At 39.4% G+C, this 27,111-nt stretch overlaps 1 protein-coding gene across 5 annotated transcripts in view; it reads left to right on the plus strand.

Annotated features, from left to right (window-relative positions):
- LOC147336236 (VPS10 domain-containing receptor SorCS2-like) overlaps positions 1 to 27,111 on the plus strand; it is a 358,303-nt gene that overhangs the window by 86,030 nt on the left and 245,162 nt on the right. For 4 of the 5 annotated variants that reach the window (XM_086285297.1, XM_086285293.1, XM_086285294.1 and 1 more), the window contains exon 2: positions 5,904 to 5,971. In XM_086285297.1, the coding sequence (XP_086141423.1) occupies positions 5,904 to 5,971 (68 nt within the window). Of the gene's footprint in view, positions 1 to 5,903; positions 5,972 to 20,456; positions 20,605 to 27,111 lie in introns of those variants that run through there. The other variant, XM_086285296.1, reaches the window with a different exon arrangement.

Here is a 27,111-nt window from a genome sequence, read left to right on the forward strand (position 1 = left end):
TAATGAGCTAGTCCAGTCCTGATTGACCTGTGCTTGAACATTGGGTCCAGATGCTTTGGAAGACTAGTGGGGAATCATTTCATCTCTCTAACATTCGCCTTGAATGTTATTCAGAATCATCCAAAAATTAGGAAAATCTAAAGTGTGCAACTATAATTTCCTGCTTCAGACGTCCCTGTAACTCTGTCATAATGATTAGGTCATCCTGTTTGATTCTCCACTTTACTAATAACCTCAATGAAATTTAAGTGAAGTTAACATATTATGCATCTGTGTGTGTGTGGGGGGGGGGGGGGTGTTTTAAAATATGAGTTCCTCCCTTTTATTCCAGACTGTGATGAATTGTTTATGCGTGTGGTCCGTTTCTGGAAAATGTGAAGCGCCCCGAAGGGATGAGGTGGGGAGGGGGGTGTCGCACACTTAGAGGGAGCACTTGTATTTCACTGTTTTCACTTTAAAAATGAATGAGTGCATTCTTTCTCCTGAGCTCCAGAGTCTGTCTTTCTTTATTTCCCCTCAGTCCTTTTTTGCCTTAAACATTTTCTCCCACTTTGTCCTCAATAGCTGATTGATAACACTCTACTGTCACATAGTGATGGGAATGTCGCATGGACAAACAGCAGCTGTCAAGCTGGAGTTCACGGTCAGCTCGGCTATGAGCTTGACTCTCAATGGGGGCTCTTGTAGCTCTTGTTTTGCATGGAGTCATCCCGGGGTCTTGACCACCCTGTTGACTTTTTCCCAATAAAGGCTATTATCTCATTGTCTGCTAGCTTACAAACAAAAAACCACACAAACTGTCTGTAGTGGATCACTGTAGTTCTGGTATTACAAAATGGTTACGAGAGTGGAATGCTTCTTTCAGTAGGTTGCAGAGGTCACCCCAAACTTCCTTGGAATTAATTATGGAATTAAGTCGAGGATGCAGAGGCACGTTTCTGTCATTACTCATGAAGAAAATAGGCTCCCAGCTCATTTTAGCTTGACGTGTTTTATAGTACTTGTTGATTCTTACAATGATTCTGTGATTTATTTGAATAGAATTACAACTGGCAGGCATTGTGCTGTATTTTCTAAAAAGACGAGGATTTTTTTTCATACTGCTCTGGTTGGATTCTTAGCCCTTGCCAATTTTGCCCTTTAGTCCAATGCGCTGTATCTGCCAAGTGTAGTCATAGTCATCATACTGCTCCATACACTAGAGGCAATACAAGCATCTGGCTCCTGTGTTGTTCTGCAGTTTTGTCAATGTGGCTAGCTACGCTACTGCCAAATAAACGCTCTCCCTGCCTCCTGCCAGTAGTGATTTATAGCCAAATACATCCTTGCCCTGTCCACTTCATCCCCAAAGAAAAATCATTTTCCAATTGAACAGAATGTGGGCCTTGAGGACTGACACTACAGGGGGATCAAGAAACGGAATATTTTGTTGGCACGGCCATGTGGATGAATGATGAAAACCTAAGACTAACAGGTCTGATGTTAAGATGTTTTTCTTTTCACTTCTCCTTTTCATGCACATGACAGTGGATGGAATTGATGTGTACCACTCTTAGTAAGCTATAATTATAGATGTATAATGTAGACAGGGCTTACTCAGAAGCCGCAGGCAAAATGTATTTTGTGTGTGAGCAAGAATCCAAAAGGCTGTAGAGGTATGCATTTTCATGAGGATCTGCTTTTCCAACTTAGCTCTGGGAGATGATGTCTGTTCTGCATGTATTGACAGAATACGCTGCAACGCTTGGCTGAACCACGAAACCAATTCGCTGTGCTTTTATGTATTGTTAAGCTGTTCTGCTGTATCTCCAGTATTGCAAATCAATATAGTGATAGTGACATGATAAGAGACGATATAAAATAAAGCAGAGGTAAAAGTACCTTTTTGTATGGTGCCCACAAACGTGCCTGCTGCATCTTAGGATGTGTATCCATGACAACTTAGATTCTGGGCCGAGCTTTCAGCTTGATTCTCAGCAATCTAATGAACAATATAAAAAAGTTAATCAATATTACAATAAAAACAAAGGCTTGAGCCGGAGGCTTGAACGTGAATGATTAAAAAAAACGCAAGAATGGCTTGGGGAGCAAAAGTACTAAGTGTACTGCACGATAGATCTAATCCTTGTGTCAAGGGACTATCTGCCTGCATAGTAAGAGTGTGAAGCTTTGCACCAGTGTCTCATTAGGACAAGGACAGCTGTGCAGAGGCGGACAGCCTGTTTCCAGAGACACCGCTTGAGTCACAGTAGGCCAACGAGCAATTGGAGAACACTTGCTACATGCTGTGTGACTCAGAGGGCCACACGAATGCTCAGTCAGATATGGATGCTGATCCCTCATCAGGAAAGAAAGTTTTTGTGAAAGTCAGAAAGCAGCTTGGGCGTTGACACCGAAGCTGCTACCAGGGTTGTTATCAGTCCCAGGAAGCAGCCTGCAGCTCAAGGAGATGTCCTCTGTTCCAGTTTTCTGGAATCCATCAACATCTTTGGAAGCCAAGCCCCACTGGGGTTGAGACTCGTGAGTTTGGGTTGCTTTGAGCCAAGCACCTCAAGATTCCACTGAGAGGCTTTGATGGCAGTCTGCATTGTGGAAATTGGTGTAGAACAGTCAAAGCTTCTGTTTCTCCCCAGCTGTGGAGCTCCACAGCTAAACCAACCAACGAAAAGTCTTTCAAGACACAGTTAAACACCTGCCATGCCTCAGAGGAAGGACTTTTAAAATTTTCAGTGTTTCTTTTTTATTAACCATAGCCTAAATGCTAGAGGTTCCTGACACAAGAGGGCATTATGAAAGCTCTGGGCATTACTTTATGCTAGAGGGTATTTTATGAGGCTAAATGTTCTGACAGGGATGAAAATATATTTGATAAAATGGTTGGCCTGCAGCCAAGCATCTTATTAAGTCAGCCAAGCAAGACAGTACTGCTTTCATCCTATCTGACTAAGAAATCAACCAGATGCTTGCCTCCTGTACTTGCTTCATTTTTTAGAGGCCACCCAGTCTTTTCAGTCATTGTTTTTTAAAAATTCAAGGACCTTCAACCTGAAAATAAAACCCAAAATTATGTATGGTCACCACAGAAAATATGGTGATACAGACTGTGCTTTCTTTCTACATTAAGATGTATCAGGAAAGTCTGTCGTACAGTTTGCAGCTTGATTCTCTGAGAGCAGCCACATTCACGAATTGCTGTTGGCAGCTGACTGTGGGTTGGACCCCTTGGCCAATCAAGTCCCCTCTGCCTAAGGACACGCTTGGGATTTTCACTTGCTCCTCGAAATGTAAGCCAGCCTGTCAATCACAACTCCAGGCCCTCCTGTGATCCCTGACCCACTGGTACTCTTGCCATGGCAACACAAATCCCAGTAGACTTTGATGTCAAGAACAGGAGTTCTAAAAAATATGAAAGACAAGCATCTCTGATCCAGTGCAGACACACACAGATTATGCCCTGGATCAAAATGTCTTGGCCATATGAGTAATATATTAATTTATATTATATATATTATATATATATTAATCTTTTTTTTTTATTTTATGAGAAATATCAGAACCATAGTATAACTGTCCCCTAAGCCCAAAATAAATCTATATTTAACTTAAAATAAACATTTCATCTTCAAATCATCCCTCCCAAAAATCTGCTTAAGCTAATTCATACGTGCACGAAGGAGGGGAGGAGAAAAGCTTTGTATTTGCTCTCTTTGGAAGCAAAGTGGCAAGCAATGCTATTATTTGTTCAGGGTAATAGTTTCTCCAAGCAGCTTCAAGCAGAACTCAGCATAAAAATCAGCAGCAGTGCAGATGGAGTTCCCCTGCGGTTGCATATGCTTGAAATAAGGAATATGAGAGATTAGTTTCAATAGTGGCCACTCATTCGTCACATTTATGCAGTTGTATTGACTGACCAGCGGTGCTTTCAAATATAAGTATGGATTAAAAACATTCCCTCAAAGAGTGTTTGAGCCTCAATACAAAAGTGACAAAAAACAAGGGAGAAAATTACACACGATATAATTTGGGATGGGAATTATTACGAATTTAGCAGTTCCAATACTGATGTCTTTTATGGATTTGATTCCTTATCAATTCTCATCGGGTTCTCAGTTACTCTAAGTCACCACCACTAAGCAGCATATCAAAGGCATTAGATTCAGGTGACCCTGAGGTACAATAGGTGTAGGCTGCTGGAGCATTCGCATGAGTATTTTTTTCCAGTTACCTTTCTCACTCACTCTGTGTTAATAGACCTCTCTGCATTGAATCACACTTGTTATTAATCTCTCGCTCCCTTCCACAGCATGTCTTTTGTCCCGTCTTCCTTCTCTCACCCCAACCAGTCGTGGCAGATGGCTGCCCCTCCATGAGCCTGGTTCTGCTAAAAGTTTCTTCCTGTTAAAAGGAAGTTCCTTCCCACTGTCGCCAAAGTGCTTGCTCATATGGAGTAATGTGATTGTTGGGGTGTATTATTGTGAGGTCGCCTTGAGGTGACTGTTGTTGTGGTTTGGTGCTGTATAAATAGAATTGAATTGAATTACATTTATGCAAATGAATTGCATGCTGTGTGGTTAAATATTTGTATGTTGAAGGTCAGACGAGGGTGGTTCAGAGGGTTGGTTAGTTCATCTTGTAACCGGAAGGTTGCCGGTTCAATCCCCGGCTCTGTCTCTCTTGGTCATCGTGTCCTTGGGCAAGACACTTCACCTACCACCTACTGGAGATGGGCTGATGGTGCGATATGGCAGCCTCGCTTCTGTCAGTCTGCCCCAGGGCAGCTGTGGCTGCAACTGTAGCTGCCTCCACCAGTGTGAGAGTGAATGAATAGTGGAATCGTAAAGCACTTTGAGGGTCTCGAAAAGTGCTATATAAATGCAATCCATTACTATTATTTCTGCTCTTTGCTGTGGTCAGTATTGGGATCATTACTCAAAATGTAGGTAATGTATTGCACAAATTACACAGAAAACGTTTCTTAATAATAATGCAATACATTCCTCAATTGCTCTCAGGAGAAAGCAATTTGTTTTACACTTTACTCATTGCTTTACTTTTGCGTTTCTCCATAACATGATCATTGTCTCATAACTGCCATTTAACCACACAAATCTAAAGGCTAAAATTCCTAGTTACCCTGTTAGTGTATTAAATGCATTATTCTTATTTTGTTCATGTAGAAGTTACCCGTTGGGTCAAAGATATTGTGATGCCACTTGCCACAAACCTGCCACCTGCAGCCTGAAATACAACTGTGCCTCTCTCTCCCTCTCTCTCTGACAAGTTATAAATGAGTGTGAAGAAAAGTAAACTGATGCGATTAGAGGCCTGGTTCTGCATTGCTTTGATGTAAAAAAAATGATGTATGTCACTGGTGTCAGAATAATCCCACGTATAACCATGCAATCAAAACCATGTGTAACCACAGTCTGCATGAAGGTATGGACATTATCATTCAGGAAACAAAGACTGCAGGTGAAAGCACTGCTAAGGTCGGCCACACTGCTAGCTAATGCTAACTAATGTGATACGGGGTGTGGTTGCTGTTTGCAGTGTTATAGCTTGTGGAAAGTGATCTATATTGATTATAGATGAGTGTAATTAATAGTTTCAAATAGCTTTAACCTAATCTGTTTGATTATGCTCAGATCAGATTTTTTCCCCTTTAAACAGCTAGTTTATTAGTCACGACGAACATTACTAGTACAAAAAACTAGAATCACTAAGTCCACCTTAGTGACTTGAAGTAGTGCAGATAAAGCCTCGCCTTGTCATCATGTTGAGGTTTTGGGCAGCTGCTTGTAAGTCTAATCGCAGCTACCTAAAACTTAGCTCTAATTTCACTAACTAAAAAGTTCTCTAAATAACTGTCTAAATGTCTCTCTCTCCACCATGTGTTTTTGCAGGTCATCCTTATCCTAACCAAGTACTACCACGCTGACTCCACCAAGGTCCTGGAAAGCTCACTGTGGCGGTAAGCTGATCGTTTAGACACCATGTGTGCTCTTGCTGGATGTCTTTATGTCATGTCTGGCCCCACTGTCGTGCAGACCTTTCATCAGCAAATCGCTTCCCTTGAACAGGAAGGTCAGCACTGGTCTAGTTATCTCTCCGCTGTGCCTCTTCAAGGAGACATGGGTGAGACAAGGGTGAAACAGAGCGCTAGGGCGGACAAAACATCAGCAGGCAGCTACAACTAAAGTGGTGGACCGGAGAGTGGCGCTGTGAGGCCAGAGCAGGCATCTGTTTGGGCAGATAGCATATCAGCATGGCACAGGGCAGGATGGCTGGCAACAGCAGTGCCAGGGAAAGGGGTCAAGTCTGGCTGGCACTGCTTCCTCTATTTAGCAAAGCACTTGCTCACCAAAAACCCTTCTCACTTCTCTCACATTTGAACAGTGGAAAATACAATGTATCCATTCCACACCACTTGACAACAAGTACATCTTGTTTGCAAACATATATTCCCATAGAATATTAACCTTCAACTAAATTTACTTCCTCTCCCACAGCTTTCTGAGTGCTGAAATGGAACTGAGCCTGACCTTGTAGATAATGGGGTAGAGGGACTTAATTATATTCAAATTTCCTAATAAAAACTTAGAACACAGACAAAATATTAGCTAAAATTAGACATCTAGAAGATATTCATATAGAGCAAAATGTGTCTGATGATTGTACTTAATTCATGCCATTCACCTCACCGAGGACTCCATGACTTCAAAGCTTCAGCCTCTCATTAGCTCTGACTGTTTGTCCCCCTGGAGGACTGATATGAATAATGTACATATTTTTCCCCTTCCCCTGTTGATGATTTAATTGTTGCACTGTATGAATAATGCTGGGGACTCTCTACTGGACAGCTCATTCAAGAAAGAAAAAATCCTCCAAATCACTGCCAGTTTAGATCCAGTTCACACTGAATTTAGAGAGAGGAGAAGCTGGCCTCCTGCCTGCTGCCATCACTGTCCAAAAACAGGAATTTCCATGAAATTAGCAGTATCCATACAGCTATCTGACCGTGTCTTGTTAGGCATTATCTGTGGGGTGTAACTCAAATCCTTTGTAGCTGTTAGTTTGGGATGGTGCATAGACAACCACATTTCTACGGCCTATAGGCTTTGAAGTCCCAAGGCTGTAGGATCAAATGAGAAATATGGGGGAGGATGAATGGGTTTGCCGTCTTACCCTGTCAGGTGGTGTTCATCTAGAAGCCAGGTTTCACACGGGGGTAAAGTTAACAACAGTGAGAGGAGAAAAGAATTTCCAGGACAGATGAGTTAATGAACTGAGGTCGTATTATCGCCTGAGTAGGCTTTTCTTGTGACTATAAGCAAAATATACTGGTACCTAGTGGAACACTTTCACTTAATATTTATGACTGACCCAACAATCTTGGATACAAATTAGTCAGTATGATTCATGTATACTCTTAAAAAAAGGACCAAAGTTAGCATTAAGATTCTGCTGTATTTACTAGTAACAGTGATTAATTGTACTATGATGGCCTTGAATGCTTGACCCCGACACTTCACACACTTACCGTTTTCATATAGGAATAACTGTTTGACTGTCAGAAAAAGCAGTTTAACAAAATGACCTAAACTCAAGCGCTGCTTACTGACTTTTTGAGACGCTTTTAATTGGATTTGGGGGACAGCTGACAAAAATCAAGAATGACATCCACATTCAATCCTGTTGCACAGAAAGGCAGACATTTTAATTATGGAGATGTCTGGTGTGATGGAACTTGAAGTCAAGTCTTTGATCCACGAAAGTGGTTTGACAGTGGACACAAAGCTAGATTTGTGCCCATTGTATTCAACTTGCTACTGTTTTTGTTACTGATCGGTTAATTTTAGTCACCAAAACTACTTGGTTAGGTGTATATCAGAGTGACAAGGCATTGTGTGACAGACCTGGGACTTGTTCTCCAGGTAAACAAAGTGATGTATAAGATGCCTGAATTGCTATATTGCCTTAATATGTGCTTACATAATGACAGTAAAGAGCCTTGAATCTTGAATTGAAAACATATGTTCAAATGTTTCTGTGAGACTAGCCTGGTACACTGAATGCTAAAGATCATCCGTGAGTAACCGTGACTTACCAAAACAAAGGCATAAACATGTCGTGATGTGGTTACCTTGGAGAAAACATGGGAAAGGCCTCTAAGCCATTGGCTAACTGCACACATTGAGCTGCCTTGCAGTTTTTCTCTAACAGTCAAGACTGTTTTCTTTTAATCAAACAGATAAACAAGTGGTAATCTTGTAGTTTAACAAAAATCCTTATTTTTCTTTGTCTTATTCCTTATATTTATCTTTATATTTATATGTTGTTTTTTACACTGGATGTCCTTCCTGTTGTAACCCTAAAAGAATTTGTGTTTCTTCCCAGGACTCACCCATGGATTGTTGCTTATAAGGCAAATGTGGAAACCACAACACTTTGGAGTCAGGCGCAAATCAAAACGTTTAGTGCGTTAATTTCAAGATATGAACATGAATTAAATAGCTAGCTACTGGAAGCACCGATGACCCTATATAATGTAAAAAAAATTCTACTCCATCACTCAGCTTTTAATATTTTTCAGTCCTGGTCTCTAAAGCGTTTGACAATGGCGGACAGTGTAGAGAATGCAAGGCAATACATAAACCCACGATATATTCCCACTCAGTCTTGCTCAAGGACACCAAAACAGGATATGTAAGGTCTTCTACCATGTATTATTTATTTATTTATTCATTTATTTATTTTTTACATCAGGTAGAGCTTCAGAGCAAACAGAAAGAAAGGCGCTTGGAGATTAGGCAAAGATGTGAGGATTTTGCCAGTGCATTACCAAACAACGTGACGACTGCAGGCTGACAGAACTCATCTTTAGACTCTGTGTTGCTCTGAGTGGAGCCATGAAAAACTCAGTAAACCTTTTTGATCCTCACACTGAAGGAGCAGATGTGCACTTCACTTTTTTGGCTTTGAATACTCCGTGCAAGTGTTTCTTATTTTTAGATGATACGTAGAACTTCACATGTTGGGCAGAGTCTGTCCTCTGTTTGCGATCTGGTGGCGAGTATGTGTTACAATGTGATATTTTGGTCAGATTATGAGTGAATTCATGTTTATACAAAAACAAATAAAAGGAGGATACATACTACAATTGCTCTTGTTGCACACTGGTTCAAACACTGGCTGTTTAAAGCTTCACCTCTTAGAGCTACTGCTTATGGGACTGCAGCTCACACTAGTCAAATGCAAGCATTTTACCCTCAGTTTTGCTTTAAAATATATTTAGCCCCAACTAAACTTTTACTACTTTATTTCCTAAAATAAATATTTAATTGCACTTTAAAAACCCATGTTGATCACATTTTCACTTTCTCATCCATTACTCTAAAATGATCTAACCCAGGATACCAATATGTAATCCATGTCCTCCTATGCTCATCACACACTCCCATAAACACGGTTTTGGTGTTAGAGTGGAGGGGGTATTTATAATTCATGCCATCTTCACACATCTTTTGAAGAGGCGAAGAGGGCTGGTAGCCATCGTGCTGGGGGGCTTCACTGTTTCATTATGGATGAATAGATCGTCTGACAGCCTGGCACTTCTATGTACAGTACATCAAGCACACCATGGTTTCACAAACACAACTGCTGACAGCATGTGCATCATGTACTGCTCAGTTGTCAGATATGCACAACTGTCTTATCAACTATAACCACAGAGCCAGTTTTAATAGATGATGTTCAATTTTAAAATTAATAAATAAATATGGAAAACATCAGTTCAGCCAAAATTAATTTTTTTTGTGTAATATTATAGATGTGTATGGATTTCTTTGTTTCTCTTTTTATTCATTTTCACTTCTAAGAGTATATTATAATGTATGTGGTTTCCAGTACTCTTTAAAGAAAAGTAAGAGGAGCTAATAAACAACCTTATAGTAAACTACCTTACTAACCTTTGCAAATGATCAGTTAGCTGTTTTACAGTTAGTGTTACAAAAATTTTTAAGATAAAAGACAAATGGAGATTAGCCTATAATTAGCTTCACAGCTACAGTGATGGCTTTTTAAGTAATAGTTTAATTACTGACACCTTGAAGGCCTGTGATAGATAATGGTGATAGATTCATCATGAAGGTAAGATAAAAGATAAGATTAAAACATTAACAAATTTTATTTGTAATGAAATTCATGATGTCATTACAAGGTATGGTTAAACACAACCCTGACTCTTTGTCAGCTTGGCTACAGAGCTGGAAAGAATGGGGATGTCTAGGACAGAGGGCGATGGATTCTTTGACCACATTTTAACACAATATCGGGGAGTGAAAAGGAAATAGAAGAATGCATGAGGAATGCAGACGGAGTGTATTGCTGCCAGTTCTTAAGAACAAGAGTGATGTGCAGTGGTGTTGTAAGTAAAAGAGGGATAACAATGATGAGCCATATGATGAAGCTATGAGAAAGCAAGGTTAAGAAGAGTAGTGACAGTCAGTGAGCAGCATTATAGCTTCATGCACTACAGAACAATACAGATGCAATGTTTTTGGTTTAAGACTGTTGATGGAGACACCTAGAGGACAGCAACACTGTCTTGAGGTGTGCGGTAGCAATGATTCAAGGTGGGAGTGCAATTACACCTCTGAGCTGCTTCCTGCTTGCAGTGGTGATTGGCAGATAAACAGATGAGGTCAGGCTGAAGTCTCTGTGGTCTATGAGGTTCATAGATGACATTGTGAATTGTAGCGAGGTGGCAGCGCTGAAGATATTAAGATTTCCACTAGGAGTGAACATGATGGAGAGGATTATAAAAGAGTATATCAGAAGGACAGCTCAGGGTGACCAGTTTAGAGACAAAGTTAGTGAAGCAAATTATGGACTTCTATAAATTTAAACAGCTACCTTGTGACTAACAGTAATGTCAAGATGGGCTGAAGCCATCTTTTTTATACACTCTGTCAATGCCCTGGAATAAGCAGGGAAAGTCTTGCAAGAATTGGAAATCCTACAGGTGCTGAAGCATCTGCTCGTATTGTTGGATATGCAAGCAGGTGGTTTTAAAGTTGTGGCTGATCAAAGCAGTGAACAGTAACATAGAGAGGCAAGTAGAGAGTACAGAGGCAGTGAAACCAGCGATAAATCCATACAGCTAATTGTGTATCTGCTTTAATTTGACTCAGTGTTTTGAAGTTGTTGCTTTGAGGCTTTTTTAGTCCAGGGGTAGCATCACAGCTCTAGCTCACTTCCCACTTTGATGCCTCCTTAATCAGTTTGTTTCAGAAGCGGAGTGTGTGTGTGTGTGTGTGTGTGTGTGTGTGTGTGTGTGTGTGTGTGTGTGTGTGTGTGTGTGTGTGTGTGTGTGTGTGTGTGTGTGTGTGTGTGTGTGTGTGCAACCTTACACACACACACAGTCATTCCACCATTACAAATGTGTTGATGATTAGCTCTCCCTGGGGTCCAGATCACATTTCCCCAAACTAAACCATGAGAGAGCCACAAAGTAGAAACACACGCTTTTGGGCTTAATCAAGACAGCGTGTTTCATTTCCCTTGTCCTTCTCTTTCCTTCTTTAACTCATCCTCCCCTCACTTCAACTTTATTTATTTTAGATTAATTCAGAACATTTTATTTCTTTCCCTTCTGTCTCTTTGTTCTCTCTGTGTTTCTGCCTCCGTCCAGATGGTCAGGGGTGGTGTAAATACTTAATCGAGGCTAGAGCATCGTCTTCCCTTCATCCCTACACACTTCACCTCCACCACCTCATCACCTCCCTCTTTCATGAATATTTCACAGCCTGGAGAGAAAGACAAAGAGAGGGAGAGAAGGAAAAAGACAGAGGTCTGCTGGTTACTTAAGATGGTAAGCAGGCAGTCTGTTCTCTAAACACAAGTGGTTCGGACCAGAAAACAGCTCTCTGGGGTCTTACCAATGTCCTGAGAGGATCTAGATCTGTATAAAACTTATTGAAACATTAAGATAAACAAAGAAATCTTAAACCATACTAAAGATTTAGAAACATTCTGATTAAATTACTTGATGAAAGAGTGTAAAGAAGGTATGGCATGACATAGAAAAGCCATCTCTATAGGACGAGACTCGACTCCCATCTGCATCTAAAGGACAAAGGTCACTTTTTCGAGGATGCCAATGTCCACATTTTGGACAGAGAAGACAGATGGTTTGAAAGAGGAGTGAAAGAAGGCATCTATGTCCACTGTGAACAATCATCTTTGAACAGAAGTGGTGGCTTACGACACCAACTGTCTGCCATCTAAAATCAAGTTTTGAGATCCCTTCCCAGACGCTTTAACTCAGTTCTTGGGTCATTTGACCTTAGTAGATCACATGATAGCGTGGGGATAGTCTTAATAAAAATATTAAATGCGACTCTTGCTGTACTGTTGGAATTTGCACCACTGAAACAGGCTGAACCAATTAAAGCAATTATTTGGAAGATTTTTGAAACCCAAACACAAAATACACTCATGACAGCAGCTAGCAATGTGGGATAGGAAAGCAATGAGAAAGTGAGCAATGATTGCACTGTTTTCTGTTTTTATTCAGCACATAATCATTTCTGCAACATTTCACAAGTGCAACACTTACAAATGAATCTCACTGAAATAGTCTGAGAATGGATAGACAGTATATTCTAGGAACTCATTCTTGTTTTACACATACTCATGTGTGACCCCCTCATTCATTCGACCTGTAATTTTTTTTATGCTCTTCTGATATGAAACCAAAACACAAGCCATTACCAAAAGGCACCAATCACTGCTAACTTTCTTCTCCAAAGTTAGCAGTGATTTTCCCCTAAAAAGTGAACATATAAGCATTTGTTTTGCTTATGAAACATCATCAGACAAATTATAATTGTAAGAGTAAGTAATATTAAGCACTTTAAACAAAAGGTCATACTCTTTCTACCATTTATTGAAATTTGTTGGTAATAAGCAACAAATACACTGTAAAATAACATTTAAAGTTTGGGGTGCGATGCTTACAAAACAAGCAGAATATGGATGCGGGGCTTAGTAGATGGAGATGGATGTAAAGGATGGTGGAGGAAACCTCACTATCTGATTGGTCCTGCAACGTGGCCATGTATAGCACATTATACCATACAGTCTTTGTTAATGGGAAATAAATAAATATACATCATGCAGTTTTTCCACCTTTCACCCACCAAACTCCCCATCAAAGAAGGGCTTAATGACTGACTCTTTTTTTTGTGGGAAATCATTCAATTCAATTCAATTTTATTTATACAGCGCCAAATAACAACAACAGTCACCTTTAAGGTGCTTTATATTATAAGTGGATTAACACTTTGAGAAAAAACAATAATGCATAGAGAGAAAAACCCACCAATCATATGACCCCCTATAAGCAAGCACTTTGGCGATAGTGGGAAGGAAAAACTTCCTTTTAACAGGAAGAAACCTCCAGCAGAACCAGGCTCAGGGAGGGGCGGGGCCATCTGCTTCGACCAGTTGAGGTGAGAGAAGGAAGATAGAATTAAAGACATGCTGTGGAAGAGAGACAGAGATTAATAACAAGTATGATTCAAAGCAGAGAGGTCTACATCATGATACAGTTTTATCAGTTTTATTATGTTTATGTAAGATCTGAGTTTCCTAGCCCTGCAAGATGTCACCTGACATTAAAAAATGAAATATAATTGCAGAATGTAAAACTTTTAACAAGACATGGATTTCAAAGTTGGTTTTGTTGTTGTTGTTTTTTTTTACTGATATCAGAGGTAAATGTGATTAGTTGGGGAGAGCACATTGTTCTGTTTATAAACTTTAATTTTAACCACCATTATGTGACTAAACATGCAGAGTAAAACAAAAACTTAACTGAGCCAAAGTAAATGTGCACATGTGAACTATTGCTAGCAAAGCTGCGTAAGCAACAAGGATTTCTTAGCAAGCATTACACATCCAGGGATGGAGCAGTCATCCCAGCTTTGTGATTTCCCCAAAAATCACAATAACAAGTAAACTTTTCTCAAAGTGTTAATTCACTTTTTCAAGTAAAAAAAAAAAAGAGGATTCTTTTCACTGAATACAAAAAACACTACAAATGGAGTAATTAAACAACAATAACATTAGCAATAGCACTTTGTATAAAGTTGAAAGTCTATGACGTTTTGCAGAAACATGCAATTTTTTGTTCACAAATGGTTTTTGGAATTTTGATTAATTAGTTTTTTTTAACTATGTCTGTTTTGTTTTTCATTGTCTGATTGTAACATCTACTCTAATAAGTAGCACTTAATGAAGAAATAAAAATACTACTGAGCAGAACTGATTTTAATTTATTGGTGCAGTGCCAACACTTTCAGTTTCTCATGTGGCCCTTTGGGAAAATTAACTGCCCACGCCTCTATTACATGTATGTTATGCACGTTTCCACATGTTTTTGGCATATGTATGGGTAGCAGTCAGATCATTTTCACACTGCTGCAGCTGAGCAGGGCCATGAGCCCAACCATCTGGAAAACGTTTCCCATTTCCTCAAACATTCTTCCTGCAATGAATACATGTCCACAACTGCACACAGCTGGAAGAGAGCAGGAGAGAGGGAAAATGTGAGAGTTCATAGCCAGAGAGTTCAAGGCTGTCATACAATCATTCTTTCTTTGTCACCGCTATCTGCCTTCCATTTGTTATCTTTCTGCTAAAAGGACACTCTGAATTCTGGACCACATACGGTAGAATAATGCACATCAAACCTGTTTAACCTTTTGCATTTGGTGCTCAAAATATAGATAGCTTTGTCTACTTTTTATTCTCTTTATGAAGTAACTGTCCTATCTTTTTAATGTACCCGTCTTGGTTCGGACATTAGAGGGAAAAAAAGTATTCAGTCACTTAAAACGCAAATCCAGGGGCTGCTGTTAAAGAAAAGTACATGCAAGCAGGGTGTCATGCACGCAAGGCTTTATCCTCACAAGCAAGGCGTGTCGGGGTAAAGCCAAAGTTTCAGTTGAAAAATATTTTATTTTGCATGATCAGCAGGGTGTGGAGAAGTTAGCTGGAAATTATCTGGAAGTACACACTCTTGTTTAAACATGTACACACACAAACAAAGTCTAAGATGTATACAGCAGAAAACAGAAACTGAGCCTTTAGTTTGTACCTGGAGCAGGTTTGCTCTCTCAGCTGACGACAGACACAGTGACACCGCAATGAAAAACAATCACACAGCCTACAAGTTTGGTATTTTTCCCCACCAAAACTGCTTCTGGAATGAAATGACAGGTGTGTGTGTGAATGTGTGTGATAATGGCTGGCGGTTTGCTCTAATCTAATAAAAGCAGTTGATGTACTTGGATGGGTTTTGATTGTGTAACTATAAAGCTGAAACTGCCCATTTGGCCAATGGTAGTCAGTGCTAAGTAGCTTTGAGTGTTGTAAACCAACACCTTGTACCATAATTACTGTACAATACAAGGGTGCGTGAATGATTTGGTTAAGTGGGAATGAAGGTGAAGAAAGTTGGGACTTTAGAGGAAGGACTGTGGTCTTGAATGTTTCATTTATTATGGACAATCCAGATTTCCTGTTGAAACAGCACTGTTCTACTTTTATTGGCATAAAAAGACAACATAAGGTCCAAAATAATATTTCCTATTGAAGCTCAAAAAATGATTCAAGGAACATGTTTTTGCTTACAAGCTACTTTAAACAAGTGTGTGTCATTCTATGCACTTTAACTGTTTACTCAGTTATGAAACACGTGACTGACAGGGGTATTCGCTAGGATTGCTGCAAGCTGTGAAATAAGACTGTCATCATAAAGGTTTTCATGTTTTAGTACCTTTTTTTAGAAGATTTGTGTCAGAACAAGGATTCATCTAAAAGCTGCAGGACAGTCACTCTCCAGGACTGGAGTTGGACACCCCTGCCCTAATACATCAAGTAGTCCATTTGTAGCCAAATTAGACGATACTAAAGGCATTGTAAGAGAGACTTGGTACTCAAAAAGTCTTCTTCTTATTCCAGCTGCTCCATTTAGGGGTCACCACAGCAAGTGGTCTGCCTTTTCCTCACCCTATCACCAGTCCTCTTCTGTCACACAAACTCTCTACTTGTCCTGCTTCACTACATGGACCTCTTCTGAGGTCTTCCTGTTATCCTCCTGCCTGTCAGCTCCCTCTTCAACCTTATCTCTCTAACTTTGTTTCCAAACCGCTCACCATGAGCTGTCCCTCTGATATACTCATTGTCCGTTCTGGTCAGTCCCTGTGAAAATCTTAATATCTTTAAGGTTCTCACTGACAAACGTCAGTGAGTTACTCCACCTCTGTCTTTTTGTCAGCAAACCATACATCATGGCAGGTCTCAGTACCATCTTGTAAACGTCCTTTTCACTCCTGCTGGTATCCTTCTCTCACAATTCACCCCTGATGTTCACCTCAATCCACTCCACCCTGCCTGCACTCCTCTCTTGTGCACTCTCCATAGTTTTGGATGTTTTAACCCAAGTATTTAAACTCATCTACCTTCACTAGCTCTACTCACTCCATGTTCACCTTTCCACATGCTTCCCTCTCATTGACAAACTTACTGACTTCATTTCTCTTCTCCAGTGCATATCTCCACCTCTCAGAGTGTTCATTTAATACCTGCTTCAAGCCTGTCCTTTTAGCTTAGCAATTAGGAGTTAATCAAATTGTTTTAATACCAACAGGAATGCTCGGTAAAACAACAGCCTATTCTCAGTACCAGAGCATCCAATACTGCTGGTGCAACAGTGCTGTCAGCATCTCAGAGAGACACACAAGATGGCTTTTATTATTGTTGTGATACACCAGGTTATGGCAACAGCAGGCTCTACCTCAGAACCTCTTAAATATAGAGATGGTTATTGAGGACATTTAAATACACTAGCTAGCTAAAAAAGTCAGTTTTCAACATGCAGGGTTATAACTGTACAGAGACATATTGTAACCCATACCCCGATCTTTTCCTAATTTGAATCAATAAGTTTAACTTAGCTGTTTTAGGTTTCTAAACCAAAGACAAAAAATAAAAATGAAATTAAAGTCAGCAAAACAAAACACAGTACAAAACAAAAGCTTCCAACCTGGCCGAGAAACTTAAGCTAGCACCCTCCTAAGCCTTATCTTAATACTGACTTCAGGTTTGGGGTTTGTTTTAAGAGAAGTTGTAAATTTTCACTATAACCACAACATACTCTAAGTAATAAATAAAGTAATAAATAATCAGTATTAATATCCTTTTGTCCTAATTATTTTCTCTGGAATCATAAGAGCATCAATTTATGTACAGAAGGCAGTGGACCCTGGGCACCTGTAACAAATCTCTAAAGCTGAAGCTGAGAACAAAGAAGAGAAGTTGAAGACTGTGTCCTCACAAAGCCTGACATTCCACAGGAGGTGGAATTCTTTCACCAGGCACACACACACACACACACACACACACACACTGTCACACCAGAGTGGGCGAACTCTTTTATCTGAATAGCCTTGGCATTCCCCATCTCTCCATCATCAGTAGCAGTTTAGTGGTCACACAGAGCTCTTCATAAAGTTTATTTATGACCTGGCCATCATCAGAACAATGAGCCTTTCAATAACAAGGCACGGATAATTACCATAAAACAATGGACATTACTGCCTTAATGATGTTGTTAAGATATGCGCACTGCAACCATTGTATGAGCTTCTGATGTGAAGTTGCGGGCCTGACCGAGGATGCAGGCAGGAGGGTTAGGCACTTTTTCTAAGCATGCATGATGAAGTGAAATGTTGAATGGTGGTTCTGTGAAGTATGAGAAGAGTGCTGAGTCAAGAAATTACATAACATCTTCAGAGGGCACCTGATTTATTCAAATAAAGGAAGTGTTTCAAGTGTTTGATTCTGTTCATCTGGACGTAGCGTTTTCAGTGAGAGAAACATTTCATCACTCATCCAAGTGACTTCTTCAGTCTCAGCTGACTGCAGGTTTCGCCAATCTTATAAACAGTACATTTGCATAATGACTGAAACCAGCTCACTGAAGGAACAATGAGCTGGGAGGTCAGTTCCTTGATCATCAATATGCAAATTCTCATGACCATTGATCAACAACCACTGATCAAAGCTTTTTCTGTTCCAACCATCCACGCGCTTCTGCTTGTCCATTTCAGAGCTATTTGCTAACTAGCGAACAAGTTGCTAAACTAACAGCTGCTGGAACTTATAGCTGGCCGGTTATCAGCTGACTAAGGTACTCACCTGTGAAAACCAATGATGGCTGAGGAAGTTAAGGAAATTAAAAAGTCGCTTGACTTCCTTCAAATTGCTTGACAGTGACAAAGAGGAATATAAAATGGATGTTGTGGCCAACAGCTTAAAATAATTCTTTCTTGTTGTTGACCAAATTTAGCAAGAAAAATCACTGATCCTGGGCTAACAGAGGGAAATCTGGATACTTTGATAGGTAGAAATGTTTTCTCTGTGTTCCGTGTGGCTATGAATGAAAAGGAAATTTTCAAATCTGATAATAAGAAATCTTAAAATTGTAATGATATTTGTATGTCTATGCTTAAAAAAGGTCACTTAGGGCATTAAAAAAAACCTTTACAAACATTTTTAATCTATTATTTCAAGCCTATGTATTTCCTGACAAAATGAAAACAGTAAAAATTATACCACAGCTCAAATCTGGCAACAGACACCACTTTACAAACTACAAGCATGTTTCTTTAATACTTCAGTTTTCAAAAACCCTTGAAAACCTGTTTTGCAAAAGTATGCCAGTAAGTAAAGGATTGACTCTAAATCACTATTATCATTATTAGACTCAATAGATTACATCACAAACTCAATAGATAAAAACAAACAACAACAACAAAAAGAAAATGTGGTAGACTGTTTGATCCAATAGATCATTATGTATTAATTAAAAAAAAATGAAAATAACATCAACTCGACATACGTGTTAACAGTATTAAAACTGACACTGTGTAATATTTTCTGCTCTGCTGAGACATATACTGGAAGAGATGACTACACAAATGAATAGTTGAATTGAAATTGAAAATTTGGCTTAATAAAAACAAATTATCATTAAAATTGAACAAAACGAATGTTATATGAAAATAGCAAATTAAATTCACATGGAAACAATGTTTAAAAATGTATTTATTTATTCATGTTTTGAGGTAAAAACATGGAGTTGTAAGAATATGATAATATTGTTATTGTTGTCCATGTTTATATTTATAAGTAAGCTGGATAAGTAATACATGATGACTTATGGACCAGGGGTGGAATTAAATAAGTGTGACTCCTTTTTACATATGGAGACTAAATCAGCAAAGCTGGTGCTAGAATCTCGGGTATTTTTGCTTTATTCTTGTATCCTTTTCGTACAAGCTTTAGTACAAATAAAGAAAAATAAAGCTTGTGTTGTTTTTTAGTTCATTGTTTTGATTTAGTCACCACAGCACTGCTTGCATCACTGCAGGGCAACCTGCATGTGGGGAATAAAGCCTTGATTGATTGACTGATTGCCATAGCTTGTATAAAAGTTCTACAAAAACTATCAATTTGGTATTAACTGCAGATGAGAACAACCAGCAACTTACTCACTAGTGTCGAGACTTCAGTTCATAATTGTTAGTCTGCCGGCCTATCATCCACTCATGGTTCTTGCACTTGCTACAATCAGCTGATTTCAGGAGGAAAATAGTGTGACATACTTCAGCTGGATATGGACATTACTTTTATTTCTATGGCACAAAAAGGACTAGAGTGTGAAAGTAAAGTGAAAACGACATCCAGGCAGAAACAACGATATTAAGCTTCCAGCACAGTGGTTCCCAACTTTTTTTGCTGGGCCCCCGTTTGTTTTACAAGAAAAATGCCCCCCCCCCCCCCCCCCCCCCCCCCCGCACAAATACATCCTCCAACCGAACACCCATATTTTGTTTTCAAACTCCATTGCGATTTCTTTCACACACGGAGGGTTTTTTAAAACTCAGTTTTTGCGTGTACGTGTGGATGAGGAATACGGAGGGGGAACAAATTGTGGCAGGATCAGCCTGATGTTATTTGTATCCCACGGTAACTTTACTGTATAAAGAGCTAACATCTCCAAAATGTCAGGAGTAGTTAGTCATTACAACAAGTGTTTGTGAACTAAAAATCAAGAATGTGGGATGCTGTTTGTCCGTGATTTGGAGAGCCCAGCGCGTGCTCCCTATGCAGGGGAAACTAATTCTGTTGCGCAGATACCTGCCGTGGCACCTGTGCAGGTGGAGCCAAAGGGAAGATATGCTTCATCATATTTTCTAGTCTTTGGCTTGGAAGGGAGTTGGTTTGGAATCATATTTGGCTTTCGTGGGGGAGCCCTGTCAAAAACCTGTCCATTATGCTAGCAGTGTCCAAGCACTCTTTTTTCTTTTTTCCACACTTTGCGAACCTCTGTTCTAGCGCAACCCTGTGTGGCTCATTGCACACATCTGCACAAACAGCATGCTAACGCTAAGCTAGCCAAGGACCCAGAATGATGCTACAGCTGAGTGAATCCTGATCCCAGCCCAGCATTCAGACCCTGAACTTCAACAGGTAACAAATTAACTTCTACCTTTTCTTCACCCTGAAGTCTCTCTGTGTGGGCTTTGTGCTCCTACTTAAATGCTAAGAAAGTGCGTGTATGTGTGCGATATGGATTTGTGTTGGTGTGTGGGACTGTAGCATATAGGGTTATATTGCGAGATGGTAATTATGAGACAATGCTTTTCAGCCCATCTTCCACAGAAATGCAAAAGTAATATAACGAGGAGTAAAACAAACAGCTTTGCTCTTCTTCTGGGTGTAATTAAGTAACATACTGAATTGGTTTTACGGACAGTGTTCTGTGTGTAATGTGTGTAATGTATTAATTGTTTTGTAATAATGTCCCCAACATTGATTACAACTAAGAGGCAAAATATCAGATTAAAATACCAGCATGCAATTAATGGTGGTGAGTCTCAAAGTGGATCCAATGAGAACCCGATAAGAATTCATGTGATGTTGAAAATGGACTAAGAATTACAAAATTATAATCAATTCTAATCCCTAGCTAGATGTCGGCTCGTTTTCCTTTTCAACTTCATAATTAAAAACTTAAAATCTGCAATAACAGTTTTGTTTTGGGTTTTTTGGCTAATTGGAGGTAGCAAAATAAAGTTTATTTGTTCTGTAGTTTAATTCAGGGTTTTTTTGTGAAAAATGTTTTGCTATTCAAAGTTACAACTTGCCATTGGATTCGAACTGTACAGAAGGTTTTTAAAATGTCTGTAAAGTTTTACAGCAAGTCAGCTCGGGCCCTTGGAACATGCTCTGAGGTTCTTGGAGCAGTAAATGTAGCTTCTGTTCCCGAAGACAGTTAGCATGCTGGGCATCTCTCTGTGAAAGTGCTTCAGGGGAAAAGCATTATTACGTAATCTGAGCCAACATTTGTCTGTGCCAAAGAGGTGGCATTTGGTTAGACAGTGCAGCTGTAAAACCTTCCCTAAACTCTGTGGATAGTTCTGATCCAGAGCTTCTGAGCAGGCGAAAGGATACAGGAATGTGTCCAAGCAAAGGGGGCTGATCCACTAAGTAATCTGGCAAGGGCCATAACAGTCACGTGTTCTTTTTAGGTAAAGACCTGCTGATGAGGGCCGGTTGAAGGTGGAGGACAGAGGGACAAAAGTTTCATTTACCCATGAACACTTTGAGGCAGTGGGCCTTCTATGTGAGATCCATAGCTGGCTTCAGAGATTAACAGATTGGCAGCCAATTTTACATTTGGCCAGGAACAGAGTGGAAGAGAGAGCAATCAGTGGAAACAAATGTGGGGTGTTACTATTGTTACAGAACTTTGTAAGGGCTGTTAGGGTGCTGAAATGACCAGCAGGATACTTTACGATGTGATGAATCTCATCATGCTTCATCAGTCTTATACTTGTTTTTTTATTCTGATTTTCTCTATGTGTCTCTTTGGATGTAATTAAGGTGTTTAGGTACATTTGAAATAAAAAGTGTAAAATTATCCCTTTTTGTTAATTTTAAAAGGCTTGGATCTCTTGGATCCTTTTTCTGTTCCCTTTTCCCACCGTTTTATTCGGAAAAATGTAATTAAAAAAACACACACATACAGATCGAAATTAAATAATAATAGATTGGATTTATATAGCGCTTTTCAAGGCCACTATTCATTCACACGCTGGTGGAAGCAAGCTACAGTTGTAGCCACAGCTGCCCTGCCAAGACTTGCCAAGCAGCTGCCCTGGGGCAGACTGACAGAAGCGAGGCTGCCATAACGCGCCATTGGCCCCTCTGGCCAACACCAGTAGTAAAGTGTCTTAAAGGCTAGTAAAGGCTGGTGAGTCTAAAGCAAACAGGAGAAGACAGCTCGGGAAGCTGAGTGAGTTGTGATGAAAAACATAAAAAATAGGGACAACACAGACTAGGGCTGCTCGATTATGGCAAAAATGATAATCACGATTATTTTCACTGAAATTGAGATCACGATTATTTGACGATATTTATTTCGTCCGCCAGAGCTTATATTATTTTTTTACATGCTGTAGTGCCATTTGTGGAAGCATTTCAAGTTGCTATACATCAATACAACTGTTATAGCCCATATTTTAATAATATGTATGCATTAAGTCCATAGTAACTACATTAATTGCAAAAAAGTGCAATAAACTACAAAAAAATTGAAAATCGTTTTTGTTTTTACATATATTTCTACTTGGAGAAATTTAAGAGGCTTATCCCTCAAAACTTTAAATACAAAAAAGTTGCAAAAAATAGTTTACAACAACAGGAAATTTATTTTGAGTGTTTTCATAGTTTTATTTTGGAGATACAGCAATTTTTATATACTGCAGGAAAAACAAAAAACAATCCTATGATGCAAATTTGCAAAGAATGTGCATGTGCATCAAAATAAACTATTTCCAGCAGTGCAATTCGAGTTCTAAGGCCTACAAGTAAAAAACTAAATTTTCCGCAAAAATGACGTCACTTGCGATAGTTCACGTTGACGTCTTTTTCAATGTGGGAAGTGTTAAGAACAGCTGATCGGATCGGCAAAGCGTGTTTCTGGAATATTATGTTTTTTTTTCCTGCAAGCTCTTTTTGTGCAATTTTTGCAAAGCTATATGTGGAAGGAAACCGTGACCGAGGACAAGCTGATGGCATAAGAAGTAAGTACAACTCCTCTGGTTTCATATGGAAAAAATTTTATTGTGCTAGCTTAGCGTTCAGGTTCTACAGGGATTTAAAAATAGTTACACAAAACGAGCATGCTGCTCTGACCGGCTTTAAAGGTTTAACAATAACAATGTATTGAATAATGACTTTAAAAAATAATATAAAATAGTGTGCAAATACTGATAACAGTGCAAATGTTTGCAATATAAGAAATAAATGAAAAATGTGAACTTTGCAGTGTTGCTCTGTGGTGCAGCTACGACACCATAGCAAAGTTTACACACTGTGTCTACTTGATCCACGTCTGACTCCGCGAACCCATAATGTTTCCACACCACTTAAGTTTTTTTTTTTTACCTCTCTTTTCAACCAACGGCAGTCCACTCCTCTCCAAATAACTTCTGCTTAGCTTTCCGAGCTTCCCTCGGGTCCTCTTAATTGTTGTGACGCGTGTTCGAAATGCAGAGCAGTGCGCTTGATTTGCCACATGGAGCAGCGCGAGAGTAAAGCATGAGGGAGGGGCTAATAATCGGCTCAGTCATTTTTAATGATCGTTGAAAGCCCAGATCGTAATCGTGATTAAAATTCGATTAATTGAGCAGCCCTAACACAGACTAAATAAACACAATCCTAACCCAGAATGGGTATTACAAGCTAAAATGAACTTAATATAAGGGACAAATTGAAGGAAGTAAAAACACAGAAATGTTATACAAAGGTTATAAATAAATTAAAGAAAATGTAATATAGTTAAATAACATTATAAGTACTGATGGGAAAGAAGAACCGGTTCCCAGTGGGTATGGACATTGGTTTTATTTTTATTGCACAAAAAGGACTAGAGTGCGAAGTAGGAAGGATCATAGGGAAGGATCATAGCGTGATTAGCTTATCCAGAGCAGAAACAACTGTATTATGCTGCTAAAACAAGCAGCATAATGCTGTCTGTGCAAGCAGCTGCACAGACAGCATCATGCTAAGCTAGGCAAGTGGTAGCAAATCGATGAGCAGTCAGGTTGCAGCCTCCGTTTCTACCTGTTCATGTTTCTAACGTAGAAATCAAATCACTTTTATTGTCACATCACATTGCTGGTTCACTGGTACAACACCTGTGAGTGAAATTCTTGTGTGCAAGCTTCACAAGCAACGGTGGTGTAAAATATAAGAATAGAGAATAGAGATTCGTGTTGGTGTGTGAGACCGTAACCTCAGGTTTGTATTGTGAAATTGTAATTATGAGGCCATTTTGCAGAGAAACACATAAATGTAATGTAACCAGTAGTGTAAAAATGTGTTCTCCTGGGAGTAATTAAGTAGCGTACTGCATTATTTTAAAGAAAAGTAATATGTCTAATAATTACTTTTGTTCAGTAATGACCCCAGCACTGATCACAAGAGAAGGGAACGGAAATACCGCCAACATGCACAAACATGTGACCACACAGCATGCAGTTAATTTGCACAAATGCAAAGTCTTTGGATTTATGCAAACGGTGGTGACTCTCAAAGCAAAGCCAATGGGAACCAAAGGAGAATCGATAAAGAATCAAATCAATAGCTAAATTCTTATCAATTCCCATGCCTACTTATAAGCATGTAGTATTGACAGCTGTGAATGTACTGAATTAAAGGCAGCTCACTGCACTCCATGGATATTCAAAAATCATATTTTAAAGAAAGACAGTATATATTCTCACAAACTCACATCCTGCTTTAACTCTCTAAGGAGTAAGTCATCATTGGTGGGAACCCCAGCCTCAGCCTTAGCTCTCACCCTAACCCTAACTCTAATCCTAGGCAAGCAGAATATGTGATTTTTGGTTTTTATTCAAATTTTCTCACAAGTCGTGGCAGTTGAATAAAGGAAATAGTCATTCTGACAACACACATTAAAAAGTACTCACATTTTTCATATGTCTGCAAAATATAGAGCTGGGATTGGCACCTATGACTTAGACCTCAAAAACCTTTTGTTTCAAAACCTTACGACAGGTAACCTCTTTTAGCGGTATTTGATTCTAGTGAATACATAATGGTCTGTATATTGACCTTTTAAGGTTTTGCAGTTTGTGTTATTATTTTAATGTATATTCACTGCCTTCTACATTTAATATATGGTATATTATGCAGTCGATTCTGTGACATTAATTGTAAAATAAGAAAAAATTTAATCCTTGTGCAGTGAACTTTAAAACTAAGAGAGCCGTGGCACTGATAAAACCTTTAATTAATTCTACATAACAGTAGCTGAATACATCTGAGTAGCAAAATGCTTTTTTAGAATATCTGCAGCTTGGAGATGGAGTTTTACTTAACGTACCTTGTGCAACTTGGGATTCTGCAGGAAGTGTTCTTCGATATTGAATTATAAAGTGAGAAGCTCAAAACCCAAGGCTTTGGCATAGAGAGAAAGAATTATTGAGTGAAAAAGTTTAAAAAAAAATGCTCAGAGAGGTGTGAGGGCGGCGAAGAGACCGGTCTGGTGCATGAGGGCTTTGATAGTGGCAGGAGGAGGGCAGTGTGGTCAGAGATGCTTTCCTTCTCCTCCTACTGACCCCTTGGGGCCCACTTGTCAGTCTCCTTGACACACACACTCTGCCATGCTCACACATGCTACCATATAGCTGGATTTGAAAGCAGGGTGAAAAGCTAAGCAAGACTCAATAAAACACGAACACATACAGTATATGGCCTGTATTCAAGATGGCTGCTCAAGTTGCCAGCATCCTCCCACTCTACTCAGATACACACTACAGGCTGTGAGGTCTGGGCATAGCGCCTGGAGAGGGTGGCTGACTGGACCAGAGGCTGAAATTAGCCAAACGCTGACTACACAGACTTTGTTTCCCAGGAGCCTGAGTTGATAGCTGCCACCCCCTTTACAAACACTCTCCGCTGTCTTTGTAGTAGACAAAGTGCCTGGTCATTGCTGTCACCATGACTACTACAGTAACTCTGAAAAACAATAACAACAACATCAGCAGTGCTCCGGCATACCATGTTTAATACTTTCATTTAAATGCCGTCAGCTGTGTAAATACAGAGTGCGAAATCAAAATTGCATCTGACAAGAGATTTAATTATATTTGACTGCTGGGCCATGTTTTTTATTCTTCTTTTGGCCAGACAATCTAAGCGACTTATGATTGCTGCTTACGTTCATTCACCTCACCTGCCGTTTTTCCTGGGCAAATTAAACCACATGACTTTGACTCATACCCTGAGAATGTGAAAAGCTCACCAGGGAGGAAAAAAAGCACACTACCTTACATAAAATGACTAAGATAACTTAACAAGATTTTGCACTGAAGGGAGTGAGCTTTTAATCTAGCTGGAGCTTCTTAGCAGCTTTTCTCATTGGCACCCAAGCGGGGGAAGAGTTTTGAATGGTTAAATGGTGTTTTAATTAAAGCTGCATTTGGCCCAGCTTACGGCGTGAGATGGTCTCCTCATCCTCCCACTGTGATTTTCCCTTCTGTTCTTATGCCGACCACGACACTTTGCAGAAAATACTCCTCTTAATAGCAAATTTTTCCAATTGTCACAAAACAGACATACTAGTTTTGTGACATACTAGTTTGCAGAGTTATGCTTTTATGCACCTAAGTGTCTTTTAGCAATATAGCATGTGTTCATATGAATGGGCATACCACTGTTAGCCACTGTTACAGTTACTGTTACAGTTTCAATGATATACATGTATGTTAGATTTTCCACATTTGGTCATTCTAGAGTAATTCCATATGCTTCCATTTTTTTTAAAGTTTTTACATTAGATATAGAAAAGAAAATAAACACATATTTTGAACTAATCATTAACATTTTACTATATTTCACTAGTTTATTTCATCTCCTTCTGTTGTGATTACACAGAAGTGGTAC

This window comes from Aulonocara sp. 'chitande type north' Nkhata Bay, linkage group LG3 (assembly GCF_057382095.1).
Source record: "Aulonocara sp. 'chitande type north' Nkhata Bay isolate Kocher_YH1m ecotype deep benthic linkage group LG3, A_spYH_male_GT1.1, whole genome shotgun sequence".
Classification (NCBI taxonomy): Eukaryota; Metazoa; Chordata; class Actinopteri; order Cichliformes; family Cichlidae; genus Aulonocara; species Aulonocara sp. 'chitande type north' Nkhata Bay.